We start from the raw sequence: 20,829 nt of genomic DNA on the forward strand, positions 1-20,829 counted from the left end.
CTGCAAAAAGCAGGGGTAAGGCTGCCTAGAAAGTCCCTTCCCCAAACCCCACAGTGTGGGAGCTTCGGCACTGGGTACGCCCTTTTAGTTAGAGCAAATATTCACCTTGCTCATATATTTAGTTTTGATGTTTCTGGAGTTGACTAATCAACTGAGTGGTGAACCTCTGTTGCCTCTTTATACACTCAAGAGTTAAAACATTAAACTGCCTGCCTATTCTCAGGAGTTCCATTTCTACCTGGTTTGAGATATATTCTTTCATTAGTATCCTTACTTTTATTGTTTGACTTCTTTGTTTATATTGACAGAACGTATTTTTGTGACAGTTTTTTTTAGAGTTGATGAAAGTACCAAGGGTGGAATCTAAACTTAGGGTTTTTTCATTTAAGATACAGTTCCGTACCCAGGTCAGCATATTTTGTAGTGGTATCAATATTTTTCTGGGTACATATCGTAATGGCATCATTCAACAATATGCTTACGCTTTTCTCTTTTTCAGGTTTCTGACCTTAGAAAAAATTTAAACATTGTCAATTCTGCATCAGAAGAGGCAAGTTTTTTCCCTTCATTCATTCATTTTCCACCGTCCATTAGTTTTGGTATTCTTGTTGAGATTCACATCTCATTAGCCACTGTGCTTAAGTGTTTATCAGATACGTGGTTCTGTTAAATTGAAGAGGATCATGCAAACAATTCTTCAACTGGGAAATGCACTGAACCAAGGCACTGCAAGGGGTGAGTTGGCATTTGAATGATATAGAAACTTTGCAATGAAAATGTATGATTTGAATCTGGGAACATATTGTGATGCCATCCCCTTCCCCCAACCTGCACCCCCCCCCCGCAAAAAAAAGAAAGAAAGAAAGGAAACACTTGTGGTGGTTAATGTGCCAAAGTGGGATTGATACAAGAATGAACTTGCTTTTCATTTAAGAGCTGCGAATGGTTTGAAGACTTTCTTAGTAGCTAGAAATTTCTCTTAGAAGGAGCGCGCGTGAAGGTTTTATAGTCAGACTTGGGAGCAGGAGATCTTCCCTTCAAGGAATTGTTGACAGTGCTGTGAGCCCTAACATCCTGGAGCCATGACCATTTGGAATCAGAAAAGTGGAGAAGGGAAGAAGAAGATGAACAGAAGTCGGCAATCTGAGAAGGATCACGGTTTTTTTTCTTCCCCTGGGGGTTGGGGGGGGGTTTGAAGAACTGATAGAGAAAAGAGAGAGAAAGAGTTTGCACAGAAGAAGAAGAAGGGGGGGGGGTAAGAAGAGAGTGCAAGTGCATGTCAGCTCAATTCAGTCTTTCCTAATCTAAAAATAAGTGATGATTAAAACCGTAATTACCCTAATACTTGATTAAAACCCAAACAGGATACCAAAACAAATATTACAAGATTAGCTCAATGGATAAACCTCAAATTATTAAATATCCTATCAAACTTACAATTTAGTTGGAAGCTTTTCATCTCCATTTGGATACCCAAGTGGGTTTGGATTGTCCTGAGGCTGTGCTGCATCAATGAAGGATGATTTGGCCGGTTGATGTAGAGTTTTTGACGACTTAAGATGGAAAAGAGAATGAAATTTTCTCCAATTAAAATTCTGCTAGTTAGAAAAATTAGGTAACACTGAAACTGCAGCATAGTAGTGTATGCTTCAGATCCACACAGAGATGATTTTTCGTCTCCTTGTATCCTAATCCTTTTGGTTTACATCCAAACTATAAAGTTGACTTGGGCAATTAGGTTAGAGTCATAAAAAAATGTATACCTTGAGGAACAACAATTTCTCTTTTACCCAAAAATATAGAAAATGATAAGTTGAAGTTGGACAAAATCAATGAGACTAATCATTGACATCACTACCTAATGCAGGACTTGATGGAACCAGAATCTGGGCCGAAATAGGGCGTAGGGCAAGAGCCCCATACCCTACGACCCTCTAGTGCAACCAAAGTACAACCAGGGGTATTTTGGTAACTTTACATTTTCATTGAGTCAACATAGGGTTTCACTGGGTCTTGTATGTTTGTGGGATCCTAGTTCTACTTTTATTTTTTGAATTTGAGTCCTTATTTGTCTAGTTATTGAAGAGTCCTAGTTAGATTGGGATTCTTAAGTAGTAAGGGAGTCCCCTAGTTGCAGTCTGCTTCGCACAAGGATTCCATATCTGCTTTGTTTTTCAATTTGGATTTTCTAGGGTAAGATATGAAAGAGTCCTTGTATGATTATGAGTCTTAATCAAAAGTAGGAGTTCTAGTTTGATTGATTTTCTAAAGTTGAGTCCTAGTGTGAGATCCTTTTGAAGGATATAAATAAGCCTCTCTAGCTTGTAAAAATTCAGACTATGATTAATGGATGAAACTGAGGTTTGAAGGAGCAAGAGTTGGAGTCGTGGGTTCCATAGAGAGGAACTTGTAACAGCTATAGAGCAAAGAAGTCTGCAGAATTGTGAAACTTTGAATTCCGTGAGCCTTCTCCAAGTAAGTACTAATCTCATCCCCTGCCCCTTCCTTCTTCTTTCTCCCATCCGCACCCTTCCCCTTTCCCTCCCAGCCCTAGTTTTTGTAGTTGCAGCCCCCTCCCCATCGCAAATCACCTCCTCTTCTTCCTATAGCTCCTATTCCCTCCCTTGGCCTCAATCCCTTAATCCCCTCCCTTCCCAAACTTAGGTTATCAATGTCAGCCCCTCTCTTCTATCTTTTCCTCTTCTTCTTCCTTCCTTCTTCTGATAATTCCTGGAAATTCTAGACTTCTTAAATCAGAATTTCCCCAACCTAAAACCTTAGATTTCCCTTAACCAATACCCCCTATTAGGAGCTAGACTCCCTCCCCCTAATCTACTTTCAATTCCCAATTCCGCACTTCCCTTTCACCTAAAAGTCTAAAACCTAGAAATCCCTACTCTTCTTTATCTTCTTCATTAGAAACTGTAAAACCCGACAATTTCAAACTCCTAATTCTTTTCAACCATTCATCCAAAGCCTAAGCCCTTCTAGAATCAACTTCCTTCAACCCTACGAGACACTTGACCCTAACCCTAACCCTAACGTCAGTTCAAACCCTGAAAACCCTGGAATCTTAAGCAGCCCTAATTTCCTAAACCCTAGACTTGGAATTCGGCTCTGAACCTAAGATTACAGCAAGGTTTCAGACTTGGATTTCATGATCCCAGCTTCTAAACCTAGCTGAACCTAACCCTATACCATTCCCAACCCTAAAACCCTCACTATTCAGCACAATTCCTTCAACTGTAGGGTATTATAAACCCTGGTTTGCTGATGATTCACTTGAATAGGATCCTGAGGGTGGATCATCCTATTAAACCTTAGATCCTGGTTCACATCAGGACTGATTTAGGGCAGGTTAAGTTTGAGCTAGCACCATCGTAGCCCCTACACTCAATACAAACCCTATCTAAACTCCCATAAAAACCCCATTGACCTTGCATCTTTCATCTCACTCATCTTACCCCTAAATTTTAGGAGGTTTCCTAACACCTTCAAACTTCAACCAGTTCTTCATTAGGGCTTGTACAACATGAACCTAATTCACAAACCCATCTGAGTAATGAAGCCCTAGATTCAGCCCCTTTCTTTTATTTTCTGATTCCTCAATAAACCCTGATTTCTAACCTAAATCTACCCAATCTGATCATTGGAGCCTTCCGAAATTCAAACCACATGCACCTAGTGCGTACCTCCATACTTGATACAAGTTATAGCTTGTCCTACTGTCCTGAAACCCCAAGTCAGATCCCCTTGCTAGCTTGTTTGTTAGCATTTTGAGAGAGTAGCTAACAGAAACTATTCAATCTAGGGCTACATCAGTGGTTTGATTCAGGCAAAAACCAGATTGTTCTGTAGGTGTGGTGGTCCATCTTGTTTAAGTCTTACTAAAAATTTCGTTGAATTTAGTTGGAAATGGAAGAGAACTGTCCTTAACAAGGAGTGGTTGCTTGACTGGGATACAGACATGAAGGTGGATTGAAGAGCTGAAGTGCTGAAGTGTTGACAAGGTTCTCAACATTCTCAAGTGGGGAAAAATGTTATGTTCGTGGCAAGTTGGTGTGCATGCCATAGGCTTATATGGTAGCTTGAAGGTGTTTTATAGTGGAGCTTGGAATAAGCATTATTGGTGACTAGGGAGAGTCCCTTGCCTAGTGATTTCTTGTTCTCCAATGATGGTATCTTCTGGAAATCCAGGATAAGTGTAAGAGTTACCTTGAGGAGGGTTTTTGGTATGTCTCACACCCCTGGGTATATGGCTACTAGAATAGCATCTTGATGAGCCGTAAGCATCAACAAAGCTGTCATTGGCAAGGCTTTGTGTGCAGTATTGGCCTACACATTTAAGTACATGCAGTCTGTTTGCTCCTTTTACTGTTCTCCGCTTGTTTGACAGTTTATTTGGCTATTCATTTGTTTTTTTTTTCTTCTGTTTAGAACATGTATCATGTATGTCCAGTTTCCCTTTTTTTGCGGTTTCCTGTTTTTGAAAACTATGACCAAGACAGGTATTCCATGGGCAGGCACTCAGAAGTTGGCAACGAGTGTTTCCTCCATATGTTTGGTTATTGATGGAGACCACAATTTAGTGGAAGGAGGCACTGCCATTTTGCACTGCGATTGAAATAGAGGCTTGGGATTGTGGGACTACTTGGATATCCCATGCAGTATTGGCTTATGTAGCCTCAATTGAATGAGAGAACCAGCTTGAAGTTCAACTTAGGGTGTATATGAGTATGCTTTAGGACTTAAGGTTGTGTCATTGGTGGAACTTTGGGCTAGGGTTTGATGGTGTTGGGAATGCAATTGTGAAAGTTTGGTTCAGTTCTAGTGAATGGGGAAAAATGTTCCTCATTGGAGGAGGAAACTTCCTAAGTTAGGTTTTGGGGATTCAGGTTTCTCAATTGGGGCTGCAACTTTGTTCAGGCCTATGCTCCAATGCCTAGAAGGTACGCTTTGAGTTTGGTTGAATTCCAACAGCTCAATCCTAAAGATATTAGAATTTGAAATTTTGGGAATCGGTGTGTGATATTTCTGGGATCTGGATAGTAGAGAGGTCTGAAACATGGAGGGATCGTTGGTAGTGATATAGGGATATGTGATCCTCTTAAGTTTGGTTGGGTTTTAGATGGATAAATTGGAGGTTATGGGGTTTGTAGGTTGGAGTTTTAAAATTCAAAAAACATAAAAAGGTTGATGTAGCCTCAATTGAATGAAAGGTTATTTCATTTAAGATCTTATAAAAACCTACCTTTTACAATCCAAAAGACTTGAAATTTTGGATATGACTTATGTGCTGAATCTTAGAGATATGGGATGAATATATTGGAGATGTGAACTAGTGTCTGTGGCTGTTAGATGAGCAGAAACTTGGGAGGGAATGTAGCAGGGAATGAACCTCCAAGTTTAGTTGGGTTTGGATGTAGTTTTCAGGGTTTTAGGAAGTCCAAGGATTCAAGGGGAAGGAAAAACTGAGAGGGAATGGGGATGGGATATGCTGGCTGCCACTTACATAGATGTAGGAGCCTTGCTTTGAACTGTGGAGGACATGGAATGACTTCAGTGAAGGCTGACTCTTACAGCCTTAGAGGAATCCCTGCTTGGCTTCACAAGAGACCCTAATCTCATGCACTTGGAGGTTCCTTGCAATGCTGATAACACTATTCTTGATGGATCAACATAGTAAACACAACCCTGAGCTTAAAAGCTGAATTTATTCATCATAAAATTTGTAACTAGTGCTAACTACTTGATTGAATTAGAAACTAACTCTGACTGACTTGAACTGAAGTTAGAAGTTCTAAGGACTTGGGTTTTATAGTTGAACCCTTACAAGGATTCCCTATGAACTCTAATAAGGAGTAAGATAACTTCCATCAGCCTCAATAAGGACTAATTAAACAACATACATCAGCTATAATATGGACGAGACACAAATAAAGCCGAGTAAAGGTAATTTTCGTGCTCAACTCATGTACTGATGTTTTTAGTCCATTAAGGGTCGATACAAAAGAAACCCATCCAATGGAGGCTCAATACCTGTATGACCCAATCTTAGGCCTAATCCTAGGAAAAAGAATCTAATTTGGGGTTGGATCTGCATCAAAGGCGAGAGGTCCAGCCAACATGTAGGGAAGAGCCTGTCTTGAACTATGGAAGAACTGGACTGGATTGATGAAGGTTGAATACCACAACCTAAGAAGGATCTTGGTTGACTGCACAAAGAATTTTTAGATAACGCTTGGGATTGATTCTTATTTTAACTAAGAATAGTAAAGAGAATAAGCTCCTAGGGTGAAGGAGAGTTGAACCCTGAATCTTTGACTTCCTAAGGTTTGAACGTTTTCCAACTGAGCTACTCCCTTGGGATTGAATTTTCAACACTGTTACATCTTGTTGGAAGGCATTAGGCAACAAACAATAGACTGGCGCTAAATCTTGAGCTGAGATCTTTAGTTCTTAGAGTCCATATTGGACTCTTCCTTCTCTGTTTTTGAGTTCGATTGTAAGTACTGCAGCTATACTATAAATATTGAAGATGTTTCATGGGTGGGACTCAAGTGATTGATGCTCCTCTCGATCTCAGTCTTCTTTCCTCTGTTTTCTGCAACTCCTCTTCATCTCAATCTGCCTTTCTCTACTGTTATACCATATTTTACATGGTATCAGAGCCAAGTTCTCTAGATTAATTTTGTTTCAAAATCATTAAAGTTCACTCACATACCTGCAATCTCTGGAGACCAATTGCTGCTGCTTTGAAGGAGATTTAGGGCTTCGTTTGAGGGGGAGACAGCACCTTACGCTGTAGTTCTGAAAGTTTGTGGAATCGATGGAGTAAGAAGCACCCAGAGCTTCGTTTGCTTTGTTTTTTGTCTTTGTTTTGATGAAAGAGTGGCTGCAGAGCACTGTCTTTTGGTTTTAAGAGATAAGAGCCTTATTTTAATATTGTTTCTTGATAGATTTGAGGGATATCTTTTGAATGCACTGAGTAGTATCGATCAAACTGCTTGAACATCATATTTTGGTCGACTTTTGCTGGAGAATCGATATACTCGATGCCCTATTTGCTCTGCACGAACCTTCACTGGTGTTCTGCGTGAGTTGGTATCAATCTCACCCCTTCACCCTCGTGGATTCTGTGTTACGTCCCTTTGTTTTTGACCTTGATGTTCCGATTGCTCTTCGTAAAGAAACTCGATGTTGTGTTCAGTATCCCGTTTCTAACTTTGTTTCATACACGAATATTTCTCCTACTTTTCGCGCGTGATTATCTACCATTTAGACTCACCCTGCTTAAGAATTTGTCTGAAGCCTTGTCTAGCCTTGGGTGGACGGCATCAATGATTAAGGAGTTGGCTGCCCTAGAGGAAAATTATACTTGGGACTTTGTTCCTCTACTTCTTGGGAAAACTCCTATTGGATGTTGTTGGGTGTTTGCAGTGAAAGTAAATCCTGTTGGTACACTTGCTAGATTAAAAGCTAGACTTGTAGCAAAATGATATGCTCTATTATATGGTGTGGATTATTTGGATACTTTTTCTCCCATTGCAAAGCTTGCTTCTATTCGAATTTTGATTTCTTTAGTTGCTACATATCATTGGCCCATGCTTGAGTTGGATGTAAAGGCCTTCCTCAACAGGGATCTCTATGAAGAAGTCTATACGGAGCAATCTCCAGGGTTTGTTGCTCAGGGGGAGAATGGTTTGGTTTGCATTTGAAGAAATCACTGTAGAGACTAAAATAGTCCCCACGTGTATGGTTTGGCTGGTTTACTTCAGTTGTGATAGAGTTTGGTTTGTCTCATTGCATGAGTGATCACTCTGTGTTCTATAGTCAGTTTGGTACAGGGAGGATATTTTTAGTTGTGTATGTGGATGATATAATCATTACTGGAGATGATTTAGCTGGTATTGGTGTATTGAAGACTTACCTATAGAAAAAAATTTCAAACTAAAGATTTGGAAAAACTTAAGTACTTCTTGGGGATAGAAGGGGCCCTGTCTAAGAAGGGCATTTGTTGTGATTGACTTACTATCTGAAATAGTTATGCTTGGCTCAAAGCCTTTGGATACTCCAATGGATCCAAATATAAAACTTATGGCGAAGTATCGAAAGTTGATTGGAAAGTTAAACTATTTGGTTGTGATTCGAGTCATTCAACTTGAAATTGCTTTTCTAGTCAGTGTTGTGAGTCCTCGTACCACTCACTGGGATGCAGTTGTGCACATATTGAGATATCTTAAGAAAACTCCTGCACGTGGGCTCCTCTATACAGATCATGGTCATAGAAGAATTGTAGGATTTTTTTTATGCTGATTGGGCTGGTGCACTATAGGCTATTGTACTTTTGTTGGAGGAAATCTTGTGTCTTAAAAAAGTAAGAAGCAAACAATAGTTGCTCGATCTAGTGCATAATCAGAGTACTGGCCTATTTCACTTGTCACTTGTGAACTAATGTGGATCAAACAGTTCTTGGGTGAGCTTTGCTTTAGTCACGAGTCTTTTGTGTCTCTGTGGTGTGACAATTGGTAGCTATCCACATAGCATTGAATCTTGTCTTTCATGACCGTACAAAGCATATAGAAGTTGATTGCCATTTTGTTCTAGAGAAGCTTTAATAAGGACTGATCTCTACTCATCATGGACGAACTGGAGAACAAGTGGTTGACTTATTTACAAAATCCTTAGGGCCAGAAAGAGTGAGGTATATTTGTAACGAGCTGGGAATGTTTGACATTTATTCTCCAGCTTGAGGGGGACTCTTTGAGGGCATTTTAGGCAACAAAAAGTAGACTTGAGATTTAGCGGCCGCTAAATCTTGAGCTGAGAGCTTTAGTTCTTAGAGTCCATATTGGACTCTTCCTTCTCTGTTTTTGAGTTCGATTGTAAGTACTGCAGCTATACTATAAATATTGAAGATGTTTCATGGGAGTGACTCAATTGATTGAGGGCTCCTCTCAATCTCAGTCTTCTTTTTCTTCTTTCCTCTGTTTTTTGCAACTCCTCTTCCTCTCAATCTGCCTTTCTCTACTGTTATACCATGTTTTGCACATCTCATTGGAAAGGCTTACTCTTCCTGTTTGTAGATTTTGCTGATTATATATGCTGTGTTTGTACTAAGCCAATCTAACTCCTGCAGGTTCTGCTGTTGGATTTAAATTGGACAGCCTCCTTAAACTCACTGATACACGTGCCAGGAATAACAAGATGACTCTGATGCATTATCTGTGTAAGGTACAAGTCTTTTGTCTCGGCAATTATTTGTTCTCCAAGATTGGTTGCCTATTCTTGTAGTATCAAATAAATTAGCTTTGTTTTAAGTTATAACTGACTTGTATATTTGACATAAAATAATTTCAAATTGGATTGTTATCTATCTAAAGTTTGTGTTTTCTGATGCATAGGTGCACATCTCTGCCTACTTATGTGGAGTTATCCTAGTTGTGTTTCTGTGTATTGAGATAGTTCATACAAATACCTGCATTTTGTTGTTGATAGGCATGCTATCTTCCTCTGGTTTTCTTGCAGAAAGGAACTTCCAATATTAATGCCTTTAAAAACTTAAAAACGTGTTTCTGCAAAATCTATTCAAATGCCTCTAGAATTTGATTTGACAAACGTATTGCTTGCTGTGTTGCTTTCAAGGTCCCTTTTCTTTGGCAATGTCTCTTCATTTCTGTTTTATTATAATCGAACCTAGAAATAAAAAGCTATCCCACTAAGGGATCTTGCCTATCATCAATGCTAACTGGATTTTCAGTGAAGTTGACTACCTTATAAAACGGGAAGAAAAAAAAAAAAAAAAAAAAAAAAACAACAACAATTCATATTATGTTGTTGTAATAAAAAAATATGTTTTGTTTCTCTATCATCCTGCGGCATTGCTCCTTGATAATTTTCTGAGAGTTTTCATGTGATATGATGATTTCTCATCTTTCTTCATTGGCAAGCTGTAGGTTCTTGCTGATAAGCTACCTGAACTTCTTGATTTTCAAAAGGATCTTGTAAGCATGGAAGCTGCGTCAAAGGTATTCTTGCTGTATCATGATGGTTTACGGGGATTGTTTTCTTGAAAATGGAGGACCTTTGGTTAACCTTTTCACGGCAAGATGGTCTTGTATCTTTATTGCCTCCTTGGTATCTCATGTTTTTAAGAAACCTATTACACTCCGCGGTGGAGGCTCCTTGTGGCAACTCAACGTCTTAATTTTTGGGAAATTTTAATTGGGTCATGGACAATACAATTACCACATGCTGATTCTTCTTATTGACTTCTTTACAGATACAATTGAAATATTTGGCAGAGGAGATGCAAGCCATTAGCAAAGGATTGGAGAAAGTTGAACAGGAATTAACTGCCTCCGAAAATGATGGGCCTGTATCAGATATTTTTCGCAAGGTAAACCCTCTTTTCTCATAAGATGCTTTGTGTGCCCCTTATCAAATAGTCATCTTTTGTTGATGAGGTTCTCCTTCAATCGTGCATCCTTGTTGATTGATGTACAATTGTAGAGCATGATACACTTCTCAGATTTTTATGATTGAGTACTGTTAAGCTCCCAAATCCCAGCTTGATAATGGCTATGCATTCACACTCCTCACTCAGCAATCACCACATGTACACTGCCCAAAACAGTATAGAACATTAGATATAAAGTAGAGGAAATAGCTTCTTTAACAATCCATTAAAGTAGAACAATACAATAATTCAGCAATAATATTCCACTAATTCATCAACCGAGCTGCTCTCCTACAAGCTACCTAAGAGCATCAGCTCTCCCGCTGCAAGACTACCTTGCATTCCCTTGCAATAGCCAGCATACCCTCTCTTTCTTCCCTCCCCACAATACAGCAGTTACTCTCTTAATGAATTCTCCCTTCTCTCCAATTGTAGTGGTCCAGCTGCCCCACATTCAGTGTCTCAGCTCTGGTCTGCTTTCTTGTGCATGTTTGTGACCATCTTCCTATCAGCATGTGCCATCTGTCTCATTTGGTTGCTGTTCATGTGATCCCATGCTTCTCTTGTTTTTGTGAGTATACAGTTCGAAGTTTGTTTGTGCCTTTTGATTTTAGTTATAGATGTTGATTAGTTGCATGCATGATTGCTTGGGAGTACGATTGACTAAAAATAAACATTACATTATTACCCTGAAAGATTTCAGTTGTGATTGTTGTGAATATAAATCAAATACAGAAAGCACTGTAGTTGATCTAGACCTGGAGGTATGACTGGAACCTAGACTAGGTGATAGGTCCCAATCTCCTTTGTATCAACGACAAAGGGATAACAATTAACAATGGATAAGTGTAATCATGGTCCTACACATTCACATAAGTACAAGTGGAAGTGGTACAAATAAAACATTCTAAATGTAGTACTTACTGGTGGCTGACTTCCAATACTTAATAAGTCCTAAGGGCTAAATATTTAGTTATTCATGAATAATAACCATTGCATGCTGCAGATTTTTCCATTTTGGAACTTTCCTAAATATGTAGAAGTACTGATAGCTGAACATCAAAATGCCCTTTCACGCATCAAAAAGTCCTAGACATCACTAAGGCTTTCCGGCATCAAACAATTTACTGGCTAAATCTTCTCCACAGTCTTAACATTTAGGAAATATATCAACTTATAAGGAATAAGTTTGTCCGTAGTAAGGTACTATGAGTCCTATGTACAGATGTAGACATAAGCTAGTTGAAAGTTTTCAGCATAGTTATCAAAGTTTTGCCGTTTTGCCAAGGCAATGCCTTGGCATTGAGGCGTTTTAGGAGGTCCAAGGCAACGTCCATTTTTGGTGTATGTAAAAAAAAATGTACGCGTTGTGTCTCCAGGCTACACTAAGGCAATGCCTTGTATGCCATATGACGCCTTATGTGCTAAGCAGTTACTTTTTTGACATTTTGTATTTAAAATATCACTTTTTGGGTTTTCTCAATGATCAATGTTTATTCCATATCAATACATACCATATTTGTGATGTAAATCCAATTCTAGGGTTAGGGTTTCTAAGTGGATCTCCCTAAAATTTGGGATTTGCCCAGAATATTCCAGCAATTTAATGAAAAGATCTAAAGAACCAAGGGTGAATTTAAGACTATAATGGGTTGGAAGGGATCAACCTAAAATTATATGGGAAGGCTTTGGGAGAAAAAGGAAAGTTTAGGGTTTTAACAAAAATCCATGTGGGTAGGTAATTGGAACTTGGAAGGGAAGGTAAAATTAGATTATTTCTATCTCTGTGGGATGTAACAAAAATAAAAAGTAAGAGAAACTATTATTCCTAGGATGGATAGGAAGAAATTAATTAATTTTTGGATCCATATGGATATGGGTTGAAAGGGGAAAATTAGGGAAACTTTGGAGGGAAAACAGTTCAAGGGTTCTTGAAAAACTGGGCAGCCAATCTCTCTCTGCTCTTCTCATCTGTCTTCTGTTTCTGCTGTCGTGCCGAAAGAGAGTTTTGAGAGGGTAGGAAGGGGCAAAGGAGAGGTCGTAGGGTAGGCGCAGGGAGGGAGGGGCCAGAGGGCGGGGAGGGTAGGGGAGGGACGGAGGAGCGGGCGGGTGGGGGGCGGGGTGCGCGCACGGGCGGCAGCAGGGCAGGGGGGGGAAGTGCGCAGACAGGGGGGGGCAGGGAGAGGGCAGGGACCTGAGGGAGGTGGGGGAAGGGTAGGGAAGACTCTGTACTCACTTGGATTGCTGCTGTAGTCGACTGGGCTGCTTGTTTCTTGATTTTAGAAGGCTGGAATGAAGAAGCTGCTCTTAATTGGTGGTGAATGTCTTGATCTTGTAGAAATTTTGCTCAACCAGGGCCACCTTTACTAGGAAACCCTGATCCTGAACTCAATTATTTTATTCAATCATCAAAAGTGAACGATTGGCCCTTAGTGTTAAACAACCTAGATTTGGCCCTTTTCTTTTTATGCCCAATATCATAGAAGTAAATGGCTTTTACTTAAGATACTATTCATAAATTGGCAGATACCCCCTCCCCTTTAGTTGAATCCAGTTAAAATTCAAATTTTAAAAGGATATAAAATCAACCCCCACAAAAGTCTTCATGAACAATGATACTGCAACTAGTTTGATCCGGCGGTTCTTGAAAAAAGAGGGCTTGGAAGATTTGCAATCCGGCGGTTCTGGAAGTGTAGAGATGCTTGCGGTCCTCGCTGTGTCTCTCCGCCTCCTCCTCTCTCTTCCTCTCTTTCTTCTCTCACTCTTCTCCTCATCCGGTATCTCTGGAGGCGGAGAAAGATGTACTAACTTTGCTCAAGAACAAATGGGCTGTTAACACTGCCCCTGAAGAAGATGTCACCACCGCTGTTGCTCAAGTCCTCGAAAGCTCCGTTGCTGCCACTGTTGCTCAAAATCTAGTAGAAGCCCGATGCCGCCTCTCCACTTGCATCGCCATTGCTGCTGACCCAGTAGAGGCTGCCGCCTCCGCTGATGCTCAAGACCATGTTGGCTCCGTCGCCGATGACCTTATTGAAGCTGTTGCCACCACTGATGCTCAAAACCACAAAAGCACCATTGCTGCCACCACTCAAAATCTTGATGAAGCCAATGCTGTCTCTGCTGCTCAAGTAGCTGTTGCAACCGCTATTGCTCATCTCCCTTTACCCTCTGTTGGTTTAAGGGAAATCTCTCTTTCTCCTATTTCAGCTCCTTCTTCATCAACTATTGCTTAGTCTACTACCATCATAGCTTAGCCTAATCCCTCTTCTTCAACTTTAGCGATCTTTGATTCCCGCTTGCCGCCGGTAGCTAGTTCTTACTGGAGATGTAGATCTTGGCCAAAGCTTGCTCCGATTGTGACAAATCCCTGCACAGCTCCCCTCTTCGAGGTTCTCTGTCAGATTTCTGCAGTCAAAGCCTCTACTTCCCCTGTCGTTGCTTGGAATACTGTACCTTCATCGGCTGCAGTTGGTCCTCCCTTTCAGGAGGTGTTGCCTCTCTACCATGACCCTCGAGCTCTGCTTTCCTTCTTCCATGAAATCTCTTGTTTTGAGCACTCTGTCAACCACTTTCCTCCTCTCAAACCTTCCATTTCGGTAACCAACTCCAGGAAGCCTCTCTCCACTGCTTCTAAACCATCTCTCTCACTCTTCCACGATCAATATCCTTTACCCATTATATCCATTTTGGGCCCTATGGCCCATGGGCCTTGCTCCTCTCCTCATCCCTCCCCCTCCCCGGTAGGGATCTCTTGGCCCATTCCTCAAATCCCCACCCTCTCTCCACCTTTGTCCCTCCTCCTCCAACCCCTCTTTCCTGTCTTCAGCAATCGCTCACGCTACCAAACCTTTGGCTTGTGACTTATTCCCTTCAGAGCTTGCTTTTTGTTGCCCTTAAATAGTTGTTTGGCTCGTTATCGCTTAGTTTATTTCTTAGTTTGGTTTAGGCATCCTTTGCTTGTGAAACTAGTCTGCTTTAATTGTTGCTCTTAGGTAACTGCTAGGCTCATTGCCTCTTAGGTTGCTTGTTAGTTGAGGCCTCTTTCTCGCTTTGTTTGGGCTCTGTCCCTTGTGCTCTTGTAATTAATTTTATTCTCTTTGGTAATGAATTATTTAATCATCCAAAAAAAAAAAAAAAAAATCAAACCCCCAGGTTAAGGACAAAACTTGATTTTTTGGTGGTAGTTGAATTTTTTTGCTAATGGAGTAGTTATGTATTTTCAGTTCAAACTTGCTTGATATATTTACTCCTTTAATATAAATAGACTTACGCAATCTCAGATTTGTTGGGAGCTAGTGTTTTGTTCTACCTAATACAAAAATATCATGTAAAAGTAAAGTCATTTGACCATCTGAACTTTTCAAGTGGCAAATCTCTGAATCAAGAGCAGTTTAGTCATTTGTATGTAAGATTTTGTTTTCTGAGAATAGTATAAGAAAAATGTTGGATTGAGTATACAAGCGAATGGCCAATTCCAAGAACAGTGAAATTATTTTGAACTTTTAGTTATTTTTTATTTTTATTTTTAAATTTTTATTATCTTCTTGTTTTATGTTGATGTTTGATGACTGGATAAGGTTCAAATTTTTATTTTGTTTTGGTCTTTTGGACCATTCAGTCCTACCAAGATGATCAAAGTTGTGAAATTCTGCCAAGATGGGGTATTTTTCTACCAATTGGTGGATAATTTCGAGTGGATAATTTCGGAAAATGCATTGAACTTCGTGGAAACCCTATTTTAGGCTATTGATACATTCAAATGATCATATGACAAAAATAGTTACATAAATTGGAGTTTTATATTTGTGCCTCAATTGGTAGTATATGATTTAATCTTCATGTATAATTACACATTTACACATTGTTCAAGTACTAATGGATATAAATGATGAGCAATTTAAAGTTATAAACAAGTAACGAAGTAAATCAATAATGCATGCTATAATAATTAAGTACGTAATTTATGAGGACTTCATCATGTCATATTCCTAATCAAGGTTGTCAAGGTGACAAAGTGACCTATGCGGTTGGGGCACATTTTTTAAATACAACTATTTTATCTAACACAAATAGTACCGAAAATTGATATACTTTTACTATAAGCTAAACAAATATCAAACAATCATAATTATGAAAGACTATCATAAAAAAACAAACATAGGTTCATCTCATCATAATACAAATATACAATGGCTATTAGCAACATAATGTAATAACATTATAGCATATGATTATGAATTATATAAAACTATAAATAGAAAAATGGAAGTATGGGAAAAATACTTTTTGTTGTATTGGGGAGGAATGTATGATGTGGTCTACAATATATTGAATTGTTGCCATGGTACCATATGTCGGCGATATATTGCCGTGTCGATGGGGACTTGACATGACACAAGACCCTGACATAAGAATTGCCAAATGTTGGCAATACATGGCCGAGAAATTGGTAGTGATTTTTCCCTTTTTTTTTGGGTCAAACAAATTATTTGAAGATTTTTTTTTTCTTTATATACAAAATTAGGGCGAAAGGTAAGGTTGATTGACCGAAACACAAAGTAAGGTAAGGTTGATTGAAAATTTGAAATGCATAATTAGAAACCGACAAGATTGATTGAAATTATAATTGGAAACAAAGATGTAATTAAAATTATGTAAGCTTGATTAAAATTAATTGGAAGCAAATATGTAATTGAAATTTTTCAGTAAGGTTGACTAAATCTAAAAATTTATATTTAGAAATCAAATCATAAGGTAATATTTGTATCTCCTAATATAATTGCTATTTATAAAAAAAGAAAGTTGACCGAAATCCTTGCAAATGTTGCCGACATTTCGATCCTTGCGTGTTGCTCAACTTAAACATCCAATTTTTATATTATTACGTAAATGAACAATTCTCGAATCCAAATCCGAATTAAATTGTCTGTTTTCTTTACCGCTTTTTTGACCTAACTGATTAATAAATCTCATTGTTCCGAATATTTCTCCATATAAGGAACACGAATGCGAAATGAATAACTGTTGTATTTGCGTATAGTTTTGTAGAATAAAATTTGATGTTTATAAAAAAAATCCTAAAAAAAGTTTAGGTACATGTCATAACAATGATTGCTTTAGCGCCTAGGGAGCAATATGACACATAATGGGAGAAAGAGGTAGTGCCTAGGTGATAAAGTGGCTGAAATCTTGCATGTCAAAAAAGCTAGTGCCTACATGGTCAAAAAACTGAGCGCCTAGCTGACGCCATAATAACAAAGCTCTAATACTGTTTACTACTTTTAAAAGCCTAGTAGAACTTGTGTTAGTGTGTGTCATTCTTTTGAGTACGTATTATAGGATATGGATAACCAAACTATAATGAGACCCACTGATCCATAGCGTTACAAGTCATACTATGCCCCTTGTTGCATTTATGGCTGGTGGGTTGGGTAGATGTAAACTGAAATTTTTGAAATTCCAAGACTTTAAAATTTCCTAAATTTTAATTGAAATATTTGCACTTTTTTGTTGAGGTATATTTCGTTTCGGGCTGATGAGTTTTTGTAGAAATTCTGAACTATGACTTGATGTTGATTTTTGATGGCTTGATTGACTTAATATTGCTTTTCGACGGCTTGATGTGGCTAAATTTTGATTTTTATGGTAGAAGTTATGTATCGTAGCATTGCTCAAAACTTTTATCTTAAGATGATATTCTACAACAATGACTATCTACATGATCTATAGTAACACATACTACCTTTTACCTACATATTTGCTCTGTAGTAAGCCATAATACCTTTACCCTACTTATTTGGTCCATAGTAACCCATGTTGCCTGTTACCTACGTACTTGGTTTGTAGTAACCATACCGCCTTTTCACCTATCCATTCTTTACCTACTACTTGCCTTCTTGCAAAGAGCTCATGTGCAAACATTGGAGCTGCACTTTTGTCTACTTGTGTGGTCATTGGAGTTATAGATTTATATAGTGTGGACATTGGAGCTGCACTATCGTTCTCATTGTTGGATGATTCATCTGACATGAAGATTTTTTTATTGAAATAGTTGACTATCTTATGGGTGAAGTTCTCTCAATGTCCATAGGTGCCTGTTATTGCTACTTGTGATCAAAATTAACAAAAAAATTTGATATAAGTTCTTGTTATTCCAAGCTGGAGCCTTTGATATGTATACACTAGCTTGAGGAGGAGTGTTAGAAGTCGTGCTATGTAAAGGGGTACATGATCAAGTGTACTACGGGGTACACTTAGTCATGTACAGATGCTGATTGTTTTTACTAGCTTGCCTCTTTCCTTTGCTTGGTTGACAAGCAAGATCAATTTAGGATCATATCATATCTAGGATAGTTTGTTTTACAAAGTTTCCTTTTTTCAAACAATGGTTACATCCTATTTTTCTGTAGAAGTAGAGGGAGAGTCTTGTTTGTGCAAGATCTCTCCACGTTCTCCTGTCCATCTTCTCGTTTCTCTGTTTCTGGGTTTTTGAGCTGCTGGAATGTTACATGGATTAAAAAAGTATTGTATGTGCGTTTGCACTGCTCCCCCCCCCCCCCCCAACTTATTTTTCCCCCTTATTTTTCTTGTTTCCTTATGAGGAGTCTGATTCTTCTCAGGTTTCCCCTTCTTCCTCCTATCTTCTTTATCCTTCTTTCTTCTCTATTATGTCCTCCATTGGGAATATTTTCCTGCCAGTACTTGCTGCCCAGCAGCAAGTGCAAATGCCTTCTTTTGGTGTTGGTCTTGCATTAAGGGAAGGGGGTGTGTCGCTGGGGTGGATTTGTTAGGGGAAGGTGAAAGGAGAGAGTTGCAGACGGAGAAAGGGACCTAGTACTGGTGAGACAAGGGAGAGGTAGAAGATGAGGTGGACGACAGAAAGAGGAGTCATCTGAGACAATGGAGAGAAGTGGAAGGGAAAAATTAAGAAGATAGACACTCAAGGATACTAAAGGAAAATAAAAAAAAGGTTACTACTGCTTTAAAAAAATTCTCCCCTGTACACTGCTTGTGCAGAAGCTGTGAGCACCAACTTCACCCTTTTCTGAAAGAAGGTTACTACCATCACTTGTAGCTGCCATAGTTACAAACAACTTTACTTCTTAAAAAAATAATCGTGATGGAATTACATATTCATAAGCCTCATGTATAATGATAAAATAGTCGCCTCAACATATGGGATGTACAGTTGGATACTTACAGAAATGGTGACTTCAGAATTTGGAGGTTCAGTTGTTTAGAAACTGAGCACCCAGTACTAACTGATCTTATTTGACATATGAGTTTGGATGTTTTATACTAGTCTTTTTCTAACTATCACTTATTACCTTCAACTGGGGAAAAAGGAGAAAACTATTTGTCCATTTGTGCATTTGATATTCCCCCATTTTCCATTCTAATCAAAATTTTTATGATTTTGCAGACATTGAAAGAGTTTCTTATTTTTGCCGAAGCTGATGTTAGGTCTTTGGCTTCACTATATTCTGGGGTGGTATGTTTCTCTTTGGCCTCAAAGAGTAAAATTCAAACTTCAGAATAGTGGTGTATGAATTTTTCCACATTTTATGAATTTGCATTACATCTTTTTGAGTTAATATCTGTACAGGGTAGGAATGCTGATGCATTGGCCCTTTATTTTGGCGAAGATCCAGCTCGTTGTCCATTTGAGCAAGGTATTTCTTTGGATAATTTTGATCAACCTGACTTGCTGTTATAATTTGATTTTTAACAGTCAAAAGAGTGACAGAAGCTTATGAAAGTGCTTCTTTCAGTTTCATGTGCTTCCGACCATGGTTTGAGAACTTGTAACTTGCTAGCCATCTTGCTGGGCCAAAAACCAGGGTCTTGGTGAGTTGGTGAATTTTTTTTTCCTGCCAACTCAGTGACTTATAGGGTCTTTTGGGGCTATGACTTGCTGTCCAACCTATTTTTGGTCTTCTAGACAGAGTGGGGACCAGATTGATGAGAAAACAACTGTATATGTCAGTCCCCTTGTGATTCCAAGTTTAAAACCCCTGCTCTGAAGTTCCACACTTATAAAACTTATTGTACACATCATATGCTTTATTTATGAATACGCTAATGTTCAAAACTCAATAACAGCAACAACTTTAAGCTTTATCCCAATTAAATGGGGTCAGCTGCATGCGTCCCTTCCTTCCAATCAGCTTTATTTGAGGCCATACTAGGTATAAGGCCTAAGCCATGCATGTCCTTTCTCACTACTTCTAAGTTTATCTTAGATCTGCCCCTAGCTCTTTTAGTTTCTTTGATCTGGATTAAGCTATGTACATATATAATGGCCTCTGTTTAACATGGCCGTGCAACTTCATTCGACTTTTCTGTAGCTTATAATTTATCGAGGCTACTCCTAGACCAGCTCTAATATGAACATTCCTTACCTTATCCTTCCTACTTTTGCCACTCATCATTCTTAGCATTCTCATTTCTGACACTGAGTATATATGATGCTTTTGAAAAGCCCAAAACTCCACTACATACTTCATAGATAGCTGCATGACAGTCCTAGAGAATCAATGTTCTTTTCTCAAAAAACTATATTATACTATACATTGCACATGTTCATCATCAATATTCGTTTTCCTTTATTCTGGGTTGGGTTCATTTTCCTTGGTTTAGGGTTTCCAGACCTGATGCTGCTGGTCTAGCCACTGTATGAGGTAGCATTGATTTGTAGGTAAACGGTTAAGATCAAGAGAATTGATGGTACATGTGTTAATATGGGGGATGTGCCTTAGATTGGATAGGTATAGTAGTTGTGTAGCTTAACCCAAATAGGCTGCGTAAAGAGTAAATAGAGGTTATTGTTGAATTCATGTGAGGACTAGACTTGGCCTTTTCCTTGTTTAGCTGTTTCATTTGGAAGTATTTAGGAGAGAACTACATCATAAATTATATTTAGAGTTTTTTTCAGGGCCCCCACTTAAGTTGGGCTGAAATTCTTGACTGCACTTGACTGCCCAATTAAGTGGGAAATATTTCGGATTGCCCACTTTATGCTTTTTGAAAACTTATAAGTTACCCACAGTTACTTTTTTGTAACTTTGAAAATGAAATGACCATTTTGCCCATGGGGTGAAGGGAAATATAAGTTTATTATTTTATCAAACCTCAATTTTTTCAAAGTTACAAACAAACTCCCTGGGTTCACTCTGTACGGGGAGAAATTGTTTCCAGATAGAAGAATTTAACTGTAGGTAGCAGCTCAGTAATTTTTTCTTTGGATCTGTTACTGGAAACCCTAGAACGAGAGGTTCTTCAGCTTTGGTTGTGGAAACTGCTGTGTTGTGGCTTCGAGGGTGTTGAAGGGGCAGGCAGAGGTAGCTGTGGTGTTCTGCATAATTTATTCT

At 38.8% G+C, this 20,829-nt stretch overlaps 1 protein-coding gene across 1 annotated transcript in view; it reads left to right on the plus strand.

The window, feature by feature from the left end:
* The window catches only part of LOC148999948 (formin-like protein 18), a 43,339-nt gene that overhangs the window by 18,107 nt on the left and 4,403 nt on the right, over window positions 1-20,829 (plus strand). Inside the window, exons 9-16 of the mRNA XM_089140658.1 lie at window positions 327-407; window positions 500-550; window positions 654-735; window positions 9,140-9,234; window positions 9,957-10,028; window positions 10,283-10,399; window positions 18,882-18,950; window positions 19,065-19,131. Of these exons, the coding sequence (XP_088996784.1) occupies window positions 327-407; window positions 500-550; window positions 654-735; window positions 9,140-9,234; window positions 9,957-10,028; window positions 10,283-10,399; window positions 18,882-18,950; window positions 19,065-19,131 (634 nt within the window). The remainder of the gene's footprint in view (window positions 1-326; window positions 408-499; window positions 551-653; window positions 736-9,139; window positions 9,235-9,956; window positions 10,029-10,282; window positions 10,400-18,881; window positions 18,951-19,064; window positions 19,132-20,829) is intronic.

Source organism: Hakea prostrata, chromosome 11 (assembly GCF_041222555.1).
Source record: "Hakea prostrata isolate BN-2017 chromosome 11, UWA_Hpros_2, whole genome shotgun sequence".
NCBI classification, from domain to species: domain Eukaryota; kingdom Viridiplantae; phylum Streptophyta; class Magnoliopsida; order Proteales; family Proteaceae; genus Hakea; species Hakea prostrata.